This window comes from Struthio camelus, chromosome 16, assembly GCF_040807025.1.
Source record: "Struthio camelus isolate bStrCam1 chromosome 16, bStrCam1.hap1, whole genome shotgun sequence".
Classification (NCBI taxonomy): domain Eukaryota; kingdom Metazoa; phylum Chordata; class Aves; order Struthioniformes; family Struthionidae; genus Struthio; species Struthio camelus.
The window spans coordinates 15,690,998-15,714,914 of record NC_090957.1 but is presented as its reverse complement, the minus strand read 5'-3'; the positions used below and the strand labels follow the sequence as shown (position 1 = coordinate 15,714,914).

At 42.7% G+C, this 23,917-nt stretch overlaps 1 protein-coding gene across 1 annotated transcript; it reads right to left on the bottom strand.

Annotated features, from left to right (window-relative positions):
- Nucleotides 1-1,180: 1,180 nt before the first annotated feature.
- On the bottom strand, nt 1,181-18,612 carry TMEM248 (transmembrane protein 248). The gene is made up of 7 exons (XM_068909878.1): nt 18,298-18,612; nt 8,494-8,668; nt 7,739-8,024; nt 6,301-6,451; nt 5,350-5,533; nt 4,741-4,884; nt 1,181-3,961 (listed from the first exon to the last, which is right to left on the bottom strand). Exons 2-7 carry the CDS (start codon nt 8,650-8,652, stop codon nt 3,941-3,943), a joined length of 945 nt encoding a protein of 314 aa, XP_068765979.1. The 5' UTR covers nt 8,653-8,668; nt 18,298-18,612; the 3' UTR covers nt 1,181-3,940.
- Between the last annotated feature and the right edge of the window lie 5,305 nt (nt 18,613-23,917).

Sequence of the window (23,917 nt, the reverse complement as noted above, 5' to 3'; positions counted from 1 at the left end):
ACTTGTCAGAGCTCTTCTGTTAAAATTGATTACTTTTTCTACTAGTTCTCAAGAGTTCTCCTCGGTAAAAACTATGAAACGGCCTCACAGATTTGCTTTTAAACAATGCTGCCATTTGTCACCAGATTTGAATAGCCACCATTTGGATACATCCAGAATAAGTCAAAGCACTATGTGAATGCTTTGAACCATGCTCTTCAGAGAAGCAAGACAGGCCTTCTTGTACTTGTCACATATTCAGTGCCTAGCTTTTAACAAGCTTCCAAGAGCAATACAGAGTATGTTTTCCCTACCCTATCAAGTACTGCAAACGCGGAGGTGCTACTTGTTCCAGCTGCAGGGTAACAGGAGCTAGAATTTAACACATTACATTATCTTGATTTCAGCAGCCATCCATGAACGTCCTTCAATGATCTCAAGCCACCCGCTGGTATTTTGAAATACTCAGCATCTGGTCCCAGTTCAGGTGAATAAGGTATGTAGTGCCTGTAGCAAAGAGGCTGTGGAAGGCACGATAATCAAGGAAAACTGACTGTGTTTCTTACCCTGGCCTAAGGCACGTGACCTGAAAAATGGAGCAATTACAAGGGGCTACTTCTGCCCTTAAAGAAGTCCTATCCTCTCTCCTCCTGCTGCAAGGAATCAACTTGTTCGGCTATTTTGCCACCAGTCTTACAAAATATTGACGATGCTAAGGGCAGACAACATTTGGCTGAGATTCTAGGAATTCCAGAAGGGGAAATACACACGAAAGGAAGAAAAACCTCATCTGAGGGTTAACAAAAGACACTAGTTCCAGAAAGTTAACCAAACTGTTTTCAACTCCCTTCTGCCATACACTTCTCTTAATGCACCTGCAGATATTCAGCGCACAACTCGGTATTGCCTTACCTATCACTGACTGAACAGGGAGACAAAAAAGTCCCGAGAAAAAAACAACAGGAAAGGCAGGTCTATGTCACAAATCCTGCATTTACCATGGTCGGCATCAGCTATGTACCCTACTGTACAATACATAAAGAAATCTACATAAGATGCTTATGGGACCATAGGTACAACACAGGGTTTGAAATTCCTATCTACTGTGCACTTTCAAAAGTAATTTCTTCTCGCGGTGCGTACAACAGATGATTTATGAAACCTCCATAGCAACTGGCGAGTAGAAATAAAGACAACAGAATAAACTTCATTGTTTTTATTCTGCAAAGCATTATGCACATCTTACAAACACAAACTTAATCTAGGAGAGAAATGTCATTTCCAAATCAGCTATTAACCATCATGCAACAAGACAAGTGAAATGTAAGAACAAAACAAAACAAAAAAAAGCCATCTTAACCCTACAATCATCTGCAGAGGGTTGAAAACCAAGGCTCAGATTTTCTATGTAATGCCAAAGAAAAACGCAACAGAAAATGGCAGCTTTCTAAGAACAAGAAAACACGTACAAATAGAATCAAAACTGATTCAAGTCATAGTTAAAAAGAAAAAGAAAACAAAAAAGGAAAGATCAATATGATCCGAACTTTAATATTAAGTTTTTACTCTTCTGTTTGGCTGCATTTAACTTTTGTACATCGCGCCTAGGTACAATCCAAAATTCCTCAGTATTACAGCATTTCAACCTGATGGACACCCTTACCTCCTTGCTGCAATACACGGGGCAAAGGGATAAGAAGCTAAGGCCAAGAAACACATCTCCTTAACATTTTCCCCTTTGCATTTGTGGATCACAATTTTTGTATTTCTGGGTATTTCAATACAGTGGGTGATACACTGCAAAGCCGACCCCCCCTAATTACCAAATAGCAAAATCGGATTAAAAAAATAAAAATCCTGTTTTCCCCAACACACCAAGTTCTAGTTAGGACTTTTGGAGTTGGATTTTAGTTTGCTGAAAGACAAAAGACTTCGGTTTCTTTTTTGAAGGACTCATGTTAACTTGGGTAATTCCTGGCTATTTCCAGAAGCTGCAATACAACCCCCACTCAGTTTCTTCTTCCTGCCTTTGGTCCCCAGAACAAGCCACCCTCTTAGGCAACTCCAGAAGTGAATACTAATGCAGAAGGCTGGGTATGCATGTGTTAGGAACAGCTCAAACAACTTCCATGAGAAGCTGTCTACCTCTTTTCACTTTACTGGTTCATTTCAGTGAGGCTGTACTAGTCCGTAGCATCATCAGGAGAAAACTGGAAGCTTCCTTTTACCCCTAGACTTCAAACTAGGCCATCTCTAAAGCTTTGCCTTAACATCCCTGGAGAAAAATGCACGTTAGTTAACACCACATAAGTAACCGAAATGCTATAATGGAAACATGTTCTGAAGAAAAGCATGACTATTTTGCTTCGAATGCTCTGAAGATTTAAGAGCTTACTGAAGTCCTATACATACAGGCCTGCAGACCAGCAGCGTACCATTCACAATAGTGTCTATAGGTAATAAACTAAGAATCTTATGCCAGCATAACAGACTGCAGGATTTTAACTTGGGTTTATTGTTTTGCATTCATACTTAGGGCTAAACTTACCAAAGGGGAGGGGAAAAAGAGTATACGCACATGTTTACAGACCTACAGTTACACTACCTGACAGGAAAGCTGAAAGACAAGATGAAAGGTCAATTAAGGCAACCAGTGAGATTTTAAAAGCAGTGGTGGAAATGTCTGCAGGAAAACCCTGACTCATGAAAATTCAGCTGACTGAATAACAAGCTAGAAAGAACGACAAAAGCTAGAATGGAAAAGGGAGAAATGCACATTGTAAAAACTCCTCTGATTTAAGAATGGACTCAGAGAACAGTATGAGTTTTACCGTTTGGTTTCTTTGACCTTAATCACAACAGCCTTAGTTCTCTCCTTGTCATTTTTCCCTCAGTGAACAGCATTAAATAGAAATTGGACAAAGCTAATAAAAGTGTCATTTTCAGCTGCCCTTCAGAGATGGAGAGTCTCAAATTGAAGTTCTATTACAGACTATGGGATTTCTTTTCCTCTTATTATTTGCACTTGCCCGAGGCTGTGCAGAGCCCCAACACAATGTTAATACAATGCATCTTTTTATTAAGGTTCACTTTCTAGAAAAAAAGTTTACAGAAAGCTACTCTGCAGCAAAGATGCACGTTCCAGATCTGAGGGCTGCAGATGGGAGTCCAAGTGGAAAGCTTTCCAGGTAACCTCTACACTGACTGATTCCCTGGCATTCAGCAGGCCAAATGAAAAAAAAAAAAAACCAAAAAACAAAAAACAAAAAAACAAAACCAAACTTAGCACTTTTGCGTAAGAAAGATTTTAAAATGGGACTTCACTTCTTAATTCCTTAGTATGAATAAAAGCACAAGTTTGTCCTAAATACAGCACTATTAAAATGTGAATATGTACTTCTCTTTTCCAAAAAAAAAAAAAATCTAAAAATGTTGATATCTTTTCTCGCAAGCAAGGAGCAAATGGAAAAAGGTATTAGGCCACACAAATACACATTTAATTCATGTAGTAGATTGGTGGCTTTGGAAATGCAGTATTATATCAAAGGTGCATACTGTTTCAAACACACTGTACATATCATTGGGCAAAAAACAAATATTTGTTGGTTTGAGACATTTGCAAAGGCATCTTAACCTGCCCAGATGCAGCTAGACAAAAATATCTTGCTCTGACTATATGTAGCCATATCACTAAACATATCTACACAAACATTCGGCTATGTCCACAGGTAAAGACTGAAAGATTCCGACCGCACTACAATGCGGAACAAGTGCATCATCTGACCTATTCTGAATATACTTTTATAAATATGTACAAATCAATTACAGGCACTTGAAATGTCTTTGGTTGGAATAAACCAACATTGCAAGATAATGTATTCACAGAGTGTTAAGACCCATTCTGGGTTCAGCAGGCAATGATTACGGTTCTCAGTCGTTCTCAGTAAAAGGAGAGGATGGATTATGCTTCTGACAAAGCAACCTAAACAAAAGAAAAACAAAAGATTTAATTAAAAGTCAAATTCTTAATCCTGTAACAGTGATATTCCTTATCTCCACGCAGCTGGCATGTCTGTCCTTGCCTTTTCAAAGAACCTTGAAAAGTCTGACTTGGAAAGGAAATCGAAATAAGTCTGAAGGTGCTTTGTATTTAGCATGATTAATCTAATGGTTATATGTATTTAAAAAAATGTATTAAAAAACCAGCTTATGCTACAAAATATCCTTATGATCAAAGGTGCCAACACTAGCTTTCTAATTCACAACTAAATATATTCTTATATAACCCTTTAAGCAAAACGCAGACCTCCAATGTAGTACTGAATAACCACTATTCCAACAGCTTTGTCATTGATTTTGCTTAATTCTGATAACAACCATTAGAATTAAGTGTCGTGTTTTATTCAAAATTAAGTCTCTTATGATAAGGGATAATTTTAAGATATTCAATGCTATCTATTCAATGTTGCATACAAAACAACATAATGTCACAAGTGTGGCAGAAGAATTGCATTATAGTCTTTACTGAACTGCAAGTCATAAACCACTTTTGTAGGCGAGCAGCCTAAGTTTGAGGATCTACAAAGCACGTGTTTTACAGCACCCTTCTGTATTGTTCACAATGATGTATCTGTGTATCTTCAGGAGGGAATTAAATTTACATCGCGAGATCAGAACCAGCAGCCTGTACCAACTATGTAAAAAAAGAGGTTTTCTTTGTTTGCTTATCAGAGTCAACTTTTTTTTGGTACCCATACTTACTTTTTCAGAGCAAAAGTCTGTATTGCTTTGCCTCAGTTTGCTTGGTCTGCCTTTAATAACTGCATAGCAGAACATTGTAATCACCATCACAAAAAGAAAGTAACTGGTATGCATGAGATGTAGGTTTATTAGAGAGCGATCATCCTGCACAGAGAATTAAAACCATTTACTCACAAGGCACTGATAGTTGGTACTTTATATTAAAGCAATAATTAACAGATTAGCACAGAAATTACCTCATGAATCAACCTTCTCCCTCTTTAGGAAACTAGCATAGTAATGAAAGCGATCCCCAGTTCTGGCACATAAAGAGCCAAAGCGTTCCTCGCGTTAGAAAACGGTACTAGAGATCTCTTTCCTTATAACGGCTGTGCCTTTTGTCAAATTATTTCAAAATATAAATCTTACTTATTAAAGTTGTGAGGCACATGGAGATTACATGGAGCCCATCACTCCCACCAGGGGTAAAGCCTACCCAACCCTGGCTCAGTCCCTGCGCTACATAATAAACCAGCACTGAACATGACTGTTTAAGACATGAACAGAACCATGTTCTGTTAAACCCGAGCGTTTATTCAGCATAACGTATAAAAGCACAGTGGCACTTACATCTGGAACTATAACAGTTAGTTTGGGATTTAAAGCATGATACACTTTTCCAATTGCTCCTTTGTAACACCAGAAAGGGTTATAATCTTGTGCATATTTTGTGTTAGAGTCCCTGGCTGTAGTAAAGATCTTGTACCAAAGCGTAGCATTGCTGTATGTTTCAGGAACACAGTGTGGTGGCTGACTGCAGAAAAACAGAAATAATTAGCACGCCAATTGCCATTCTCCATGTTCAGTAAGGCTAACTCTCAGAACTGAGTCAAGCCCAGTCTTCTCAACAGCAGCATAAAATGCAATTTTATTTTGGACCTTCCAAAACAGCAAAAAATAAAGCTTAACTAAAGGCAGGTATAACAACATATGATTCCTATAGCAACATCAGAATTTTACTGCTTGTTGTAAATGTAAACCAACACCCCCCAACTTAATTCGAAAAATGCTAGTTTTCGTGCAGTTTGTGAATCTATCCGAGGGTTATCCAGAATATCCTGAATAGTGTCAGAGAGTCTAGAGAAGACAAAAGGAAACTATTTTCATGAAAGGTCTGTACTTTCTGGGGTTTGGTAGCAAAGCAGCATCCTGTTTGTGCAGGGAAGAGGATAAGACAAGCCTTAGCTTGCACACAAGGTAGTGAAACTAAATGATAGGGTATCTTTCTTAAACATTCACTGATTCTGTTGTTCCTAGTGAAGTTTAAATCACAGGTCGCATGCTGACAGGCAGGGAAGGCTGCAGTTCAAAACATCCACAGAAAAATCTAGCGTTGCTAAAAGACAGCAAACGTTTCAAGATCGGGTTTTCACTGGAGTGAAAAGGAAAGCAGGTACACAAAGTCAACAGTAACATTCACCAGGAAGTGGGAACCTCAGAGAGCCACCTGAGGAATTAAAAACAGCAGCGTTCTCACCCAAATTAATCAGTTTATGAAAGAGTGTTTAGAAGTGTACTTACACTGTGACAGGAAATACACTGCTGGCCGCCGTCACAGTCATGCAGGTCGTGAACACAACCTGCTCGCAGTGACCGTGGAGAACACAGTCGTCTGAATTCCAAGCAGCCGGCAGGGTGAATGTAATATTTATCTCCTCATGGGATTCTCTGCCTTTTAGAAAAGGAGAAGGAAAACTGTTTTTTGTTCACAGAAGTATTTGAGCAACAGTCAGTAGGAAAAGGAGAATGCAAAACCGACTAAGGCAGCAACTATCAGCCTTAATCTGCGCCTTTGCAGTCACCCAGTATCTTTACTACTAATGAAGAGAACAAAAAAAGAAAGTTTAAAAAAAAAAAAAAAAAAGAGACTGCTGGTCTTTCTAATCTCTCCTGTCCCCAAAATAAGCAGAATCATTAGTCTCCTTTTAAAAAGGAAAAACTCACTATATATAAATGAATTCATGTATGCTCAAGGAACTTTATTAGAAACAAAACAAAACAAAAAACCCCAGATCTTTAGCCTTTCCCCTCCCAAAGACTTGGTTCAACACATGCTTTTTCTGAAGTTTACTTTTCATATTGGAGATATTCATACAGACATAACTACGGAAAGGTGGCAGCAGATACTGAACTGCAGATTAAGTAGTGAACTTTAACTCCATGTGGATAAAGTCATATTCATACTGAAAATTAAATTTGGTCAACTTGAAATGGAGCCTGCGTTTGATAGCTCATGCAGCAGTAAAAAAATAACAACAGTAAATTACAGTAATACATACTTACAGGTACAGCAAACGCCTCTTACAGATCTCAGGTTCAAGACACCGTCAAGCATTATTGCAACATGCAACCCTGGCTAAAAGCTAAACGAGGTTCATGAGGTTCTATCAGCTATTTCTGCTCAATCTCTACAACTTATTCTCCTGTCAAAACTTAATGGCACGGCAGCGAAATAACACCACGGAAATGTTAACCATCTTACTCGCTGTTTGCAATGCTGAAGTTTGTTCATGCATGTATTTGCATTTTATTTTATCTTTTTAGACAATATGCCACTTGATTTCTATTGTATATACATTAATGCATTTAATACTTGACTGAACTACTTGAAAATATATCAGGATAGAACTGTCTAAATATTTACTGGTGGAGCTCTTCCTGATCAAAACGTTGTTGACTCAAAAATTATCTTCCGCTGTCATGAGGCTGATCCTTTAACTCCACAAAGCCTAATCCTGGTAGACCTGCAGGTTCTTTTCCATTCTGAACACACGGAAAAGTTTTTTCTAGCAAACAAATGCGGGACTTTATATAGGAATATACTACTCTGATAACACATATACATTCTAAGCAAAAGACTTATCACACTAGTAGAAAGCTGGAAAGTTTTTATTTCTTTTCCTAAACAATTTGACTATATAGCTACCATACAACCTTACAAAAATCAAGTTCTGCATACCTGAGAGTCCAATTTGGTGTCCAAAAACTGTGGAGCTTAGATGTGTGACATTGCGAGAATACCCACCAAATGGTCTGAGCGGGTCCAGTGTCAGAGTGATTGTAACAGAGATGTTTATCGGACCAGAGTCCTCAAGAGTCTGTGGAGACTGTGTAGAGGACCTCGCTTGTCCACTAGTCACTGTACTTTCTGGAGTTGTGGTATCATTGATGAGATGCTTTAAGGTTTCATTCTCAGATATACAGAAGTCCAAATCATTAAACCTCAGGAGGAAGGTATTCCAGTCCTTAAAACAGGAGGAAAAAAAAAAGAAAAGAAAAGAAAAAAAAAGTGAAGATTTACGCCAGATTAGTGAGTTAACTTTTGGCTGCAACTTCTTTAGAGCAGTGCAACCTTAATAACTATTTTTCAGCCTGTAGTTCCAAGCCATTTAACATCAATTAAATGGCTCATGAAGCAAGCACAAATACCATCATGGCTATTGCAACAATGGGATAAGTTGTTTACAAAAATCAAAGTGTTCAGTCCCAGCCACTACCTGACCACTGCTTAGCACAGCAAATGATACCGTCATTTAAACTACCGAAGGACTATAAAATTAGAGGTAAGTATTAACGAAGACAATATCCCATAAGACACTGTTGCACTCCCATAAAAGGGTTCTTGAGGGGAAAAAAAAAAGAACTCATTAACCTTTAGCATGTTTTTCAAATAAATATTCCCATTGTTAAGTTCAGGAACTTTTTGTACCGTACCTCTGTCATTTCTGGTGACTTGATCTCCTTGATTTTAAAGAAATAACCCAGTGTCAGAAAAGCTATTGCCATAGCGCTTACACTGATCATAAAGACCACAAGTGGAGGTCGACTGCTGATGTAAACCTTCAGGTTCTCCAACAGGTTTATGTTGAACATTATTCTGATCGTTCACCTGAAAATAAAGTATATTACAACAGAGTGATTGGGCTGTATGCGTTATTGAGGGTAGTGGTGGGGAGGAATCGCGTTAAGACAGAAATTTGACCAAAAAAATGGAATCATATATTAAAAACAAGGCTCAATTACACAATTCTGTCAGTGCTGTTCAATGAACATGGACTCAGCATGCCTCAAATAAAGCACAAATCAAATCATGCTCAACGTCACTTTCTCAATTCCTGAAATTGCCAGCTAGGAGCAGATTTAAAAAATTGAAGACAACTTCTAGCACAGTCAAATGTAAATACAAGCCATCACTGACAAGCAATATGGACAGTAAAATCAGCCTTTTTCTTTCCCTGCTTTCTTAGGCAGAATATACACAGCTATATTTGAATTCTGGCAACATCTGGATTCACCACATTACAGTGCAAATGGAGCTGCAATGCAGCCCACAGATCAAAGTCTGTGCATCCCTGTACACACTTTCAAAACCGAGGCTAAGGCCTTAAAGATCTCCCTTTCCCCCCCACTTCACCCTCAAACAACCGGACCTTCAATGTGGGATCTGGGAAGCAGCCCAGGCTCATTTTAGGTGTCTACATCAAGAAATCTGCAGTCAGAAACACCTGGCAATTGCATTAGCGGGGAGGCCAGAAGATGGGCCAACTGGCTCCTTTCTTTGATTCTTGCCGGATCAAGAGAACTTCTGGCAGAGTCAGGAAACAAGGAGAGGACTCCCCACAGGCTGAGGAAATGTATGGAGTCAATAATTTTTGTCCAAAGAAAAGTTATATTTAGTCTTTCCGATTCCCCTTCTGAATTTCCTTTTCATTTACAGAGTGGAAAGACCAGAATAAAGTTTGCTGAAACAGCCTCCCATCTCCACCCACAATAAAAAGCAAACAGTCAAGTGTTAAAGGGCAGCCTCCGTGCAACTACTTCAGAAGCTCTGCAAGGAGGCAATGTCAAGCAAACCTTTTACCTTTGTTTCACCTGCAGTCCTGCAAAAAGGCTTTTAACCCCAGCTAAACCGGAAGGACAGTAACTGTTGCTAGAAACGCATTGCTTGCCCTCCACGTTTATAGGAAATGGCATTAAGACCAGTATCTCAAGAATTCAGCAGTGCAACGGCTAATGTCTGGACAGGCAGATGGCTCTTCTGATAATTTTTAATTAAATCAGGGACTCTGCTCCCGGCAGGCGTGCGTGACTCTCGTCGACTCTTACTAGAAGCACGTCGTACGCAACCCAGAGGTAGCACGGCTGAAGCCACGCTAGTCTAAGGATGCAAGAGGGGCAGGTTTTGGTGGGGGGCGGAAGCAGAGAGAGATCTTTCGTCTGCTCTACTGATTTAAAAAAGCAAGAGAAAGGAAAAGGATAAGCTTTCAGACAAAGTTTTTTCCAGACCCCACAACGTACAATGATCGCAGCTTTCTTTGGCACGTTCTTCATATTTTACTGACAGAAATGCTTCAGTTAATCCTTTCCTGAAGGCAGGAAGAGCACCAAAACCTGCAAACCTGCTTCAGAGAGGAGAAAAGCAGCTCGGAGAGGAGAGACCTGAAGTCCTGCAGCAAGGACACAGCACGGAGCCCGGCACACCGGCCTCCCCTCCTCCGCCGGGCTCTCCCCGGCACGGACGTGGCCTGGGTGTCCTGTTTTGTGCCATTAACCAACTGTCACCCAATCCGCAGAGCCCAGGAAAGCCACCAACTTTTCACAAGCAGTAATCGCTGTCTGCTGCAAACACCTCCTTACAAACCACACCGCGCGTCCGAGGGCGAAAAGCACGGGGCAGCGAGCGGGCGACGGAGAAGAGAGGAAAGAAAAGGCAAGGGGTAAGGACACAAGCGCATCTTACCCGAACTTCTCTCTCTGTCAAAGATCAGTTATGCTGCTGCCAAAAATAGCCAGAAAAGGTGTCAGAAAAAGGCAGGACAGAGAGGGCAAGGGAGAGGTGCTGCGGGCAAGAAACATGCTGGGTACGATCCTCGCTTCTCCGAGCTCTGCCTCCCGTCTCGTCACCGGCAGCAAAGTTTCTGAAACGAGCCCCAGTTAAAAAAAATCCCAAACACCCCATCTAGAAACACTGGAGACACATGCTGAGGTGGAGATAGATCAAAAGAAACCAAAAGCGGAGTCGCGTTCAGCGTCGTCCTCTGAGCTCCCTTCGGGGAAGGCCACCACAGACGCAGGCGTCGTTACCGCGTTTAACCCAAGCCGAGCGCCAGCCGGAGGGCGCGCAGCACCGCGATCCCTTCTCAGGGGGACTTCCCACAGCCCCGCTGGCGTTCTTGTTTGCCACAGGGTTTTAAATCTGCCATAACCGGTGATGCGCGGAAAAGCACATATACAACAAATATTTGGGTTAATATTTTTATGTAAGAGATCGCCAGCTGTAAAGCGCTTGTTGCTTAATATGCTCCTGTAACTCGACAGCTTAGAAAGCAATTAGAAAATGCTATAAGCTGCAATTTCCAAAGGGTAATACGCCTTCTGAGCATTTGTGAGAGAAAAGGGAACAACCGTGGATTTTAATACCAGAGCCGACACGACAGCAGCAATTCCACACGGTTAGAGCAAACCGGTACTAAGGGGGGGACGTTCCCACGCTGCTGCCTGAAGAACTACTGATTTTTATGAAATAAAGTGCTTAAGCACCACTATTTGCCAACGAGCTCGTGCAACAGATCAGTGCACAGAAATCAAAACATACATCCCCACAACATTTTAGGGGTTTCCTCACACTGAAACGCCTCCTTTCTGTTACGGCCCATTAGATATATAACAATCTATATTCTTCTACCAGCTCTAGTTGTAACTAACAGTTTCCTCTGTGTAAATAAACACACTTCAGAACATAACTTATACTTTTATTTCTTTTTCCCACAGACAAAAAAGGGAACAGAACGCTCTTACCTCGCGGCAGGTCAGGAAAGCACGATCAGATTTCACTGTTTAGTTAAATAAATAACGTAGAAAGAGGCTCTAACGACTGTCATCTGCCTCTCTCCACTCTGGCCAAGGCTTTTAATACTTACGCAATAAATATGTCCACAATCAACCCAGTAACTAGCTCAAGCACAACAGGATGAATGAAAACTGCCAGCCTGGAACATTGGCCAACTCCTAAGGAATTTTTCCTGGTATCGAGGTGTCTACATCAAGACAAAAAGCTACGTTCAAACGGAGTCACCGCTCAAGGTACTCATCAGGAAACACCAGACAAGCTCTGCAAGGATATTGGGCTCATAAATCAAGCACTTCAGACTCAGGAAATATTGTTAGGCGGTTAAAAAGATAAATATCAAAAAGGATGGAAACACACAACGGTTACTATGTCAGCATCTCAAGTAAACACAGCATTCATTAGCCATCTAAAAAGTAATGAAATAGTCACTTATTCTACAGTTCAGGAGGATTTTCCTCCATGACGGCTCGAGACCAAACATGGCAACCTCAAAAAAGCAACACTTTCAATCCTTCCAGATTTCGATATGAAAAGGGGTATAAAAAAATGTAACTTTTGAAATAGTCCTGTGAGTTTGTCCAAGAATAACTTACAAATAAGGAAAATAATGAAGTCTACTCCAGAGATCAGAAAGTCAAAGAAATGAGTCACAGCAGAAGTATTAAATTCCTATTTCTGGGGCTTAGTATCAAGGAACTGAATTCATAACAACAATAAAAAGTGTATGTTGCACTACAGTAGGCATTAACAACAAAATTGCAGTTGCTAAAAGGAAAAACAAAATATGAATTTTAAAGAGATTAAAGGTATTGCATATTTTTTACGTGACGTCTTTGCCATAATGTCACCTACCATCTACCTGCTAGACAGCTTGAAATCTCAGTCATTTCCTCATAAACGTTTCCCCTTCTCGTTGTGCATGTAAGACAGCCAAAGTCTACAGGAGAAAAATCATTTTTGTTTTCTAAATTTAACAAAAAAACCCCCACTAAAATATCTTAATGAAGAAAATCACGGGCAGAAGACAAGGGTAGCAGGCCAGAGCTAACCCATCCGAGCAGCGTTCCATTAAGACCTCACCTCTTTTCTAAGCCTGAACATCTGGTTGCTCATAGCAGCATTTCATCTCAACTGTCCAGTTCAGCTTATTTTTATCAACTCTGTTTTCAAAGACGCACCACAACTAGTGGTAAAACGGGGGTTAGGAAACGGGTCAGATCAGGGTTAATCACTCTGAATGAAAATAGTGTTGCTTGCCAGAAAAACACTCATAAGCACAAATCAAGTGAACTGCGATTCTCTGAGCAAACCATCCATAAATAACATGAAAACAAAGAAATGGTGTTAATCTCAAAACTAAACTGCCTCTCATTTTAAAACAGTAAATCGTAGCAGGTACCAAAAGTATCTTTAATTAAATTCGCTTTTTCTTTTCAAGCAAAGCTTGAGGTCTAGAACCTAAAAGACTACAAATAAAAAACAAGACATCACAATTGCGTTGTTAAGCTGGCAACTAAAATTTAGAATGCACAAAAAGGTCCGTCAGAGCTCCATTAAGACTAATTAATAAGAATGTCTGTACCTCTAGGATCAGCAGACTGCTGACCAGAATAACAACAGAAAACTCAGCTGATCTTACAACTGGAAAATAAGGCCTCAGCTGGTTCTCAAAACAGCTTTACACCTTTATTATCTCCCCACCTACACCTTGTTTTAAGGAAACACAGGAACAAAATTACAGTTAAACAGAAGTTTCCAAATCCATCAGAAGGCTGTGCTTTTATGCCTCAAAATGAATAACCTATTTCTGCGACATAAATTGCTCAGGAATTGCGGAAGGCTAAACAGCAAATTTGCTCTTTCCACCTCTGCTAGGATTTCACAACATCCTATTTTCATAATAAAACATGCAGTGGGGAGAAAAAGAGGGTTTTTCTACTAATTTTATAGGAAGATTTCACTTTTCCATACCAACCAAGGTCTATGGAAAAAAGAGGTGCCAGTGTCTGCAGCTGTTTTAGTTCATTTTTTAGGAATCATATCAAGACCTTGCGGGATGAGACGGCACAGTCTAACACTTGCTGAGCAACAGAAGGGCAAGCAGGGCCGACTCCTCGAGCAACGCCAAAATCCCTCCCTTGGACCTGGCTGGAATCCCCCGAGCAGAGCGCTTTCACTGCCCAGCTGATCCTCCTCCCCTTCTCCTGTCCTTCGGTATTCAAAAATAAAGCAAAGTAAACAGACTCAGGGCAGCTGCCATCAATCTTCGCAAAGCGGAGGAAAAGAAGTAATTGAGATTTGCGGAGGGAAAAAAGTCAGTGAAGACACCCACTAAGGTCCTTCCATCCATTGCAACCAACTATAACCAACAGACCAACATCCCGACGTGCACAAACTCGCTACTTCCGCAGGACTGCTGGAGGCGAAAGCAACCAAGGGGGAAGATAACGGCAAACCAGCTCGATCCAGGCAGCGGCTCGTGACAGCTTTCTGACCTATTTTATCCTATAAACACGTTCACCAACAGAGCGCTCTCCCAGATGCTGGAAGCAGAAAGCATAGAACATTTAATTCCTCCTGACAGGAAAATGGCCTACTTATTTGCACATAAGAGAGCATGAAAAGAAGATACTACAGAGCACAGAAGGAGAGGCACACCATCACCTGGGGAAAAGGAGATTCTTCCCTCGCATTACTTGGGTAACAGAGCCGTTCAGGAGGCAGGTTATGAATGAAAGTGAGAGCCTGGCAGCTAGCAAGAACAGTACAAAGCAAAATGCTTCATACTTCGATGAAGCATTTATTTCCCCCTCTCAAAACACTTTCCAAAGCATAATTACATATTTCAACGTCCCCAAGAGATGAATAAGCAGCAACAGTTTCCTTCTCCTATCCGTAAAATAAAGACAAAGAAGGGAAGTAATTTAGTCACAATTACAGTAAAAATTAAGGATCAATTTGATACTGAGTTTCACATGTCCCAGGTTCCTGAAAGCACCTCTTGCTAAACACTTGACTTAAAATAAAAAGCAAACGGTTCAAAAATAAAAAGGAAAATTAGTAGATCAAATGCTACTCAGCCAGATATGCGTATATGTGACAATTCCAGATATTTAAAAGCCCGTCCCAACAACCGCGTGCTGTAGTCCAACGTTTCTGTGGTCGATTTAACACAAGCACCTGAGCAGTGCAGTCACGAGAACATCAGATGACACAAAATGATTTAATTTAAATTTACAGCTGAAAGAGAAATTCATGCAAAACCAGACTAATGCAAACAAGTTCCCCCCTTTCTTTATACTAAGGGTTGTTTTTTAAAAAGTTGCAGAACCAGAAAAAGGTACAGAATTTATGAGCCAAGAGAACATAAATCACCTCAGAAAAGCTTTTTTTTCCCCCAAACTAATTCAATGAACCCCATACTCTGGTTTTTGTTATAAGTGAAAACCATGGTTTAAAATACACCCAGTTGTACAGTAAAAGTAAATCTAACCTCTGCTTGAAAATAGACATCCTACTGCCAGCCTTAAAAGCACAACTCCGTTTGCCAAGTGAGTTTGCATAAAGGGAAAGAGTACATTTTCATATGCGAGACTGCTGACTTGGGCATTTTTAAAACCTTCCAACTTTTAGAAGTTAAAAATCATGACTTACATCATGATTTATCCTGACTTAGATCATATGGACTACGGTAAAACATAAAATGCTAGAAATTCAAAACTGTAAACTTCTTTTTAAAAATGGCTATTCGGGTTACTACTGATGAGCATGAGTACCTGGGGATGGAAGACAGACGTAAAATGACGCATTTGTATAGGATCTATGAAAATTCCACTAAAAATCAAATTTAACTTACCATAATGACAATAACCATACAAACGTAGCCATGGAAAGGCTTTACTCTAGAAGTATGAAAAGTTTCAGTAATGGTTTAATAATCAGGAACTGGTTTAGTGACCCATTTCAGAAGGTTAATCGTTGACTTCATTAAGGGTACACATTAAGGAATGTGCCCAGAATTCACCAGTGCAAGCACAGAAAAACGCCAGCCAAAGGCTCTTCAGACCATTTGTTTGTAACGAGAACTGTAACGAGACAGAGACCCAGACAGAAGCACAGCTTGAATCACAAGCAGAAAATGACTGACACCTTGAGGAAACGGCAGCTCTAGTGGAAAGGGCAATACACAACCGTGCATGCAGGAAGCAGGTAACGTTCACTGTGTAAAAGAAGTCGAGAAACAGGCAGCGGCCGCTAGTGAAGAAAAGAACGCAACAGCAAAAATGACTGAAATCAGTGACTCTGGTAATAGCTGAAATATCAAGGATAGAGCAATAATAACATCATACCTGTAGAGTTCACCCACTGATGAAAAGAAATATGATTTTAATTTGCTTACTCATGTAGGTAAGTACAGTCTCTATTTAACAGACAGATAATTAACAAAAATTGTCATGTCAGGGCATATACAAGGTTTCTTATAAAACAAAGCCTGGGAGTTCTGACTTCTGGGAATCTGCGTTATTCACAGGTCAGAACGGTCTTCTCAAAAAATAAATCTCACAATACAGACATGCTTTTGGCAAGAGGAGAGTTGGGAAAAGCAACAAAATTGTGACACCGAGGAGTTCCAAAAATATTGAGTTTAGGGCTCGTTTGATAAGACAGCTTTATTTCTAAAAGTCTTTATTCTTTTTAATTAAAAAAAAAAAAGACAAGACAATGATCACAGTAAAGAGAACACTAGCAGAAAGTCCTTAAGGGGAGAGCTGTACTGCCGTGGTACAACATCTGCTCAGGGTGCTGGCATTGCCAGTATCCTGTCTGTTACCGCATGCATCCGGCTAACACAAAGTACACCCTCGGCCGCACACACAGCTCTGCTTCTTTCTACTGAAGGAGCACGGCTCCTATTTCACCTTATCAAGCAGCGTTTCCATTTCTTGTCTCTCAAGCAGAATACAAGAACCACAGCCCGCCAGCCCCGAGCCACTCCTCAAATCATGAGAAGTAACAAAGCTACTGAGGGCTTAATCCTCTCTGACAGGACTAAATCCTGGGTCAAAGAGTATTCAGTCACTCAGGCACAATTCAATATTATTTTCTCTGCTAAGTCTGCCAACAAAAGTTCTCATTAGTTATGTGGACACCTGCTGACCGACCAGAGGTTGGATTGCAGCCACCAGCTTATTTCACACAGGCCAGAGACGAGCAGGTAGATGGCAATGACACTGGCTCACTAAACGCACCTAGAATGATTTCCTATGTACAGCCCAGAAGCCAAAGGATTAGCATTCATTTCACAATCCCCAGAACATAACTGTTTGCAAAAAGCATTAATGATTTAGCACAAAAGATAGTCCTAAATAGGCGTTCACGTTCTGTGGTATAGTTTAAACCATTAAAGTTTTCAGAAGTTCAATAAGGATGTGGAAAGTAACCCTAAAAGAATTCGTATGTGGACTCAAGCTTTGTCTAGCAGGGAAAATTTACCCGTTTAATTATACTGCTACAGCTAATTATGCCAGTAAATTTCCCCAGAGAAGACAAGCCCTTGAAAAGCAAACAAAATGAAAGGGGGAGGGAAAAAAAGAGCTGTGCTGTAATCTATTCTATCCCTTGACAGGCAGAAATGTTTCCCGGGGTGTCCATATCTACAATTATGATATGTGGTTCAAATTTAACGGTAGGTATCTAGCAGCCATGTTCTAGGCACGGTGCACTAGGATTTTTGTTCTTAAAAAATTAAATGAAACAGTAAAAAAATGATAAAAAAGGGTTTGTTGTGAACAAGAAAAGACAATGAAGAAATCAATATTCACAAGCTATTTTGAAATAAGGATATTTTTAGTCCTACGGGAATTATTCTTTCTTATATTTTTTCTATCGTAATAGCAAGCATACAAAGTTCGAGCTAACATCCTTCTTATTTCTGAAGAAAAACGAATGACACAACACCCAATACACGCCCAACCACGCTCGTTTATCATGTTTCCACATAACGCTGAAGACAAACTACAGGCAAGCGAATGCCTGTGGAAGTCTGGGGCAGAGAAGAGATGCACCTCGTTAACCTGCTCCGCTCCTTCGCGGCGGACCGCGAGTTTGCAGCAACTGGTCCAGCAGCATGGTTGCACCGTGCTCGGGATGGTTATACAACAGCCACCAGAGCAACGCATCCCCAAAACCTTGCTTAAAAGAACCGCTAGCAGCGCGCTGGCTTCGGGATGTGCATTTATAGGCGCCGCTGCCAGAAACCCCAGCGAGCTGAATCCCAGCAGCAGCCCCCGGAGGGAAACCCGCCAGGGCCCACCTGGCCCCGAGCCCCGGGGGCTGCAAAAATCGACACCGGAGCAGCTACAGGAGAAAAAGGGGGGGAAGGGCATAATTTTCACTGCTTTTTTTTTGGGGGGGGGGAGGGGGTTGTTTTTTAAACAGAACTAAAAGGCTTCGCTCAGCCTTTCAGACGGCAGACGGCCCCTCTCTCCTTTCCGCGTGTGTTCCCGAGCCTTCTGCCCGCCCGCCCGCCCGCCGGCCCCGGGGCGGGGAGCCCCGGCCGGGCCCCGGGGCGGGCCCGCTCCCAGCCCGCGGCCCCGCCAGGCTGGCGACAGGCGGGACCCCCGCGCCCCGGCCCCCCCCGGCCTCGGCCCGGCCCCCCCCGGCCTTACCGGCGCCCGAAGGGGGAAGAAGCCCCCGGGCCCGGAGGCGGCGGCGGGGCTCACAGGCGGCGCGGCTGCCGTGCGGGCGGGCGCTGCACCATCCTCCTGCCGCGGGGAGGGGGTGGGGAGGCCGCTCCCGCCGCCGCCGCCGCTGCTGCTGCTGCCCGGACACCCGCCGCCTCCTCCGCCACCGCTTCCCGCTGCTTCCGGGGACGACGACGACGCTGCCGCCGCCGCCGCCGCCGCCTCCTCTCCCCCCGGCCGGCCGCGCCGACGGTGGCGCGGGGGGGACAAGCTTGCTGCGGCACCAGCAACGCGCGGCCCAACCCCCGCCGCCTCCCGCGCAGGCGGAGGGAGGTGCTGGGGCGGGGCGGGGCGGAGCCGGCGGCGGCCGGGGCGGGGCGGGGCGGTCGCTCCGCCCCCGCCTGCCGCAGGGGCCCGGCCCGGCCCCGCCCCACGAGCGCCGAGCGCGGCAGCCAGCGGCCGGAGGAGGCCGCGGGGGGGGGGGGGGGGGGGACGCGCCCGCCGCCCCCCGGGGGCAGCTGCAGGCTCACGGCCAGGGCGCGGCAGGGGCCCGAGCGGCCGCTGCTGGGACGAGGAGGAACTTGATTTTTATAAAAACCGAAAGCCTCTAAAAACAAACAAACAAAAAAAACCCCTCGCACTTCATCACGCAGAGAGCAGCGCCAGCCTCACCCCCCCCCCCCAAAACCCTTAACTCCGTGTTCCTCCCCTTTGTCTGCTCAGGCCAAATCCCGCTGCCCCAGCCGGGGGGCTCCAGCCCCAGCGGAGGGTCTCGCCCGACGCGGGCAGCTGGGGGCGAAAGCTCCAGCTCACCGCGGCCGGCTCCCAGCGCCCTGCAGCCGTTCCCCAAACCCCTCTTACTCCCACCCCGCCTCGCTCTTAAACACCAGCCGGCAGCAGGAGGGGCCGGCGAGGGGCCCGGCGAGGCCCTCCTTCCCCTGGCTCCAGCTCCGGGCTGCCCGGGACGCGAGCGACGGGGACGTACGGGAGCGGTGGCCTCGTACGAGCTCGAGAGAGCGAACCAGGAACCCCTCAGCCCGGAGAAGGCTCGGGGGGATCTTGGCGAGGCCTATAAACACCTGAGGGGAGGGAGTAAGGAAGCCAGACTCTTTGCTGCGGTATCCAGGGAGAGGACAAACTGAAATACTGAAAATTCCACTTAAACATACCAGAACCCCACTTTTTTTTTTTTTTTTTTTAAATACAGTGAGGGCTGGCAAACATTGGAACAGGCTCCCTAGAGAGCTCCTAGAGTCCCCAACTGGCCGAGATCCTGAGCCACTTGCTCTAGCTGGCCCTGCTTTGAGCGGGGGCATTAGACTAGACCATCTCCAAAGGTCCCTTCCAGCCTCAGTGATTCCGCGGTTTTGACCTGCGACTGAAGAGTACCTACAGCGTCACCCAAATTAATCTCTGGTACAAGAGGCAACTCATTTCAGCAAGTAGGAGTGATGTGCTATTGTTTCAAAAATGAGCTTGGGCCACTGTTGATTTCTGAAAGTAAAACATGACTTTTGAGTAAAAGCATTTTTCATGTGCTTGGTTTCAATGGCTATTCACGTAAGGGACAGAACCATTCTTTTGGCTATAGCCCGTCATCGATACAAGTGCCAACTCAGCCAAGCTACCCATCAGGAGCAAAAGTTGCATTTTTCCAGTCATCCTTCAGTCTAGGTAACAAATCTTGATCAGCTACCTTCATATGCAACTTTTAATTTTGATCTGTCCTTCAGGTAGAAGACCTATTCCTCATTTAGAAAAAAAAAAAAAAAAAGAAGCCCAAACCCTTTTCACAAAGTGGGAATTAAGTAAAAAGTCTCCCAGAAAGCTCCCATGAGGAAGGTGATGATTATGAAATCCTCTTAAAAGTTTTTAAATAGACTCACTACAATATGAATGTTTTACATCACTCTCAAAGTCAAAACCCGACAGCATTCCTGGAAACAGAGAGAAAACTTAGTTCCTGGGCTAATTCTTCACTGTTTAGCCCCACCTGCCTTTCAAGTAGAAGTTCTCCCAGGACCAGTTACTACTTTTGCAATAAGACCTGAAGAAGTGGGGGGAGAAAACAAACAAAAACCCCAAATAGCCCTCTCCACTCCTCCCACCCCACCACCTGTGGCCCAATGTTAACATTTGGGGACAGTTTTTAATAGCCTGAAACCCTTGAAGCTTTTCCACCCTGCACTTTAGAGTACGCAAAGCAGAATTTATCACATGCGCTACAGAAAAAGCACTGTGGAGCACACGTCTTACATTTAAGTCTACAACAGAGTCTAAGTGCTAGTTTTCAAATACCCTTCAGATTTACTCATCCAAACAAGGGAGCTTTTAAATAATTTGTCATCCCAAACAGCACACAGCTTAGATTAACCTATGCCATGTGTGTCAGCCAGCTAAACTGATAAGAAATAAAAGTTCCTCAGGTTTTCAAAAGCGATGATCAGTAAGAGAAGATAACAGCATTCCCAGTCCTCCAGTATTATCAAGCTATTTTATCCTGTTAGTCCATTAGACCCTGCTACAGGGGTCTAATGCTGTTAGGGTCCTTGCTACCCTATCTACAGATAGCTGCAAGCGCTTGCAACATTTACAGTCAGGGTCTCAATGTTGCTAACCTATCACTGACTCCCTTTGCAGCAGTATGACAAGCTGGAAAAAATTTCCATAATTGTTTGCTATAGCTGTGGTACTTCAGAAAGGTGAAAACTGTGGTAGCTCTCCTGAAGATCAAAAAGGTCAGAGACAGTCATGTCTTCTACCATGGCTAAAGACAGAGTACTCAGTTATCCTCCTTGGTTAATAACTATTTCTTTCTTCTTGACTGAGGCTTTTGGAGAGCAGGAGGTATTAGTGCCAGCGCACCTTGGGCAAGCCTCTCAGACAATTAAGCAAAGATCAAACCACATACACCAGTTCTATATATGTCTCTGGCAAAAGGATGGTGGCTGTACATAAAGCAAAGGGACACGCTAATCAGTCCTACCAGATACCCAGGTGAAGTATCACACCGTTTTGCCCTCTGTTGCAGCCACTGTAACTCATAAGGCTCCAAGGTTTGGTTCTTTATTACATGGAACACAGCTTCTCCCTCCACCCTTTTTAATAACTGCTGCTAAATCCATACTCCTGTAACGATAAGCATTAAGTTCATGCATCAACATCTATTTGTGCCTCCCTGCCTTAAGCACCAGATGCCCAGCCACAAGAGGAGAATACAAGCCGGAGGATCTGTAGACACTGATGATTGCTGGGTAGAAAAATCAATTTAATTTCATGGTTCAGTTATGTGAAACCAAAGAGGTTGTACAGTTTAATTAATCAGTACTTACTGTAAAATAGGTTTTTTACTACAGCAAAATAAATAGGTAGTTAACATGCAAAGAAGTAATTTACAACTTAAATTCTGGTTAATAGTAATGAGCTCCACAGTTTCATTTTCAGCAATACTGAATTATTAGTGGGCTGTTGAGAAAACCAGAGAATTTCTGATACTGTGACTGGTGCCAGAGCACAACAGCCTATATTCCAATTCACTTTAAGATACTATTTTGATTAAACTCTTCCTGTTCACTAACAACTTCACAGCTCCTATTCCCATTCTAGCACCGTCCAAAGAAAGGGCTCAATAATAACTTGGAACTTTTCCCCTTCATCTAGGTTTCTCACTGCATCTTGTTCCTTGGGTTCCTATCTCACTCCTGTCTGTGGGACCAGAGCTTCTCTGCAGCACAGTGATGCCCAGTACCAAGCACCCAGAGCAAGCACCAATCCCATCTGGTACTGCTTACTAGAGGGGTTAATTAGGTCACGTTTAGCCGAAAACTGACGTGGCATCTTCCCAGCTTGGCGAGCAGCACCTCACAGCTCTCTGTGCACAATGACTTGCTCATTCTGAATTTTAAACACTGGTAAGATACTTGGAGGTTATTACTATGGCAACTGAACTACCTTACTTTCAAGCAAGACAAAACTATTTACTGTTAGACCTACAGGCAAGTCATTTGTCTACTAAAACATTGACAAGGTCTTAAAGCAGTCCTAGTTACCCAAACACTGGAATGCAATTCCCGTAAGAGCTGCTCACAGATTGGGTATCTACCCAGCCTATGCTATGGCTATGAGCAAGCCACTCTACTCCCGCTTGCTAACTTTTAAGTGGGTATGGAAATCCATCTTACCTGCCTTACAGGGGATTCTCGGGATTTGTTTGCAAAAGCGCCCACTTTAGTGGCTTGACAACAAGATGGCACATGAATTAGAGATACTTTAGTAACAAATGCACCAGCAGGTCATTCTTGAGTACTTAAATCACTAAAATGATCTTTTCTGAAAAGAAAAAGAAACGCTGTTACCTAGGCTTTCGCTTCAATGCCTAAGATTTCTTTCTCCCAACACACAGTGAATGCAGAACCAATCACAATTAGGTTCATATTAATCATTAACAGCATAACAAAACCCAATAATGAGATTTTTAGGAACTCATTAACAAGGACATACCATACACAATTTTATTTATACATGGCAATTTATACAATAGCTAAAAGCTTGTTTTTCTCAGGAAAACCTGTGTACCTGGAGATCAGAAATAGCACCTAGTGTTTGTAAAGAAAATAAAGACTTTGCAGTATCATTTACCACAAGCACGGGTCAGATCTTAAACGGTTTGGGAGCAGTGCCATGTGGCTATATTAAATTTAATTTCCTGTGATCACCTGATTAACTCATTGCTTCACTTCATCGGGGAATTTGGGTAACCAGGTATCTCTGAAACACTAGGAATGCATAGTTCATGAGACTAAATACACTCGACAAAAAAGAACAAATCACAGTTTTGGTCTGAAGTTATTGCAGTGCAAATTTAAATATCAGTGTTTTTAAAGCAGTGGAACATAAGAGAGGTAGGTACTTTCCTCCTTGATGGCAGGGATTTAACATCGCTTAAGAGTTGTTTAAGCCAAGTACTTGTAGAAGATGTTAGATATCACAGGTACACAAACAAGATATGGCAGACTAGATTAATTGGAAGAGATTTAAAGTTACATATAAAATGTTTCACTGGCATAAAAAAGTTCTATTGCAAGAGGTTACTTTCTGCAGAGTGAGCCATTACCCTCAACTCGAAATACATGATACACCGCACTAAAGTTTTAGTGACACGAGGCCACGTTTACCTTGATGCTCAATACTTGGCACGGTAACTTCCTTTGCTAAACAAGGTCACTGAAGATCGTAAGAGTGACATTTTCATTAAAATAAAGTGCACTCTTCTGCTTGGAGCAATGGCTCATGCTCTACTAAAAAGCAGCCTCTAATTATATGAACTTATTTACCTACCAGGATTGTCAAAAAAAGCAATCAGGACCCAGCCCATTGATGGAAAAAAAGCCACTTTTTACCCAACTCTTGCACTACTTCCTCTCCCCCCCCTGCCTTTTGTTCCACACTATGCAATTTTATTAAAAATATTTCCTCTTATTTCTGAAGCCTGGCTTAACATTCTCTTCAAAAGAAGCAATATCAGCGCTTACGTGCACCACTGCAGGCTGTCAGGTGGACTGACAAAGAGAGAACGTTTATACGAAGAAATGTCGTATTTCGGGTA

What these genes read in the sequence shown, in the direction of transcription:
- TMEM248 (XM_068909878.1), bottom strand. Translation starts at nt 8,652, where the DNA reads ATGTTCAACATAAACCTGTTGGAGAACCTGAAGGTTTACATCAGCAGT. An exon ending in TAACTGTTATAGTTCCAGAT is followed by an intron (nt 4,885 to 5,349) that starts GTAAGTGCCACT and finishes TTCTCTGTGCAG; the next exon opens with GATGATCGCTCTCTAATAAA. An exon ending in CAGACTTTTGCTCTGAAAAA is followed by an intron (nt 3,962 to 4,740) that starts GTAAGTATGGGT and finishes TCTTTTGTTTAG; the next exon opens with GTTGCTTTGTCAGAAGCATA.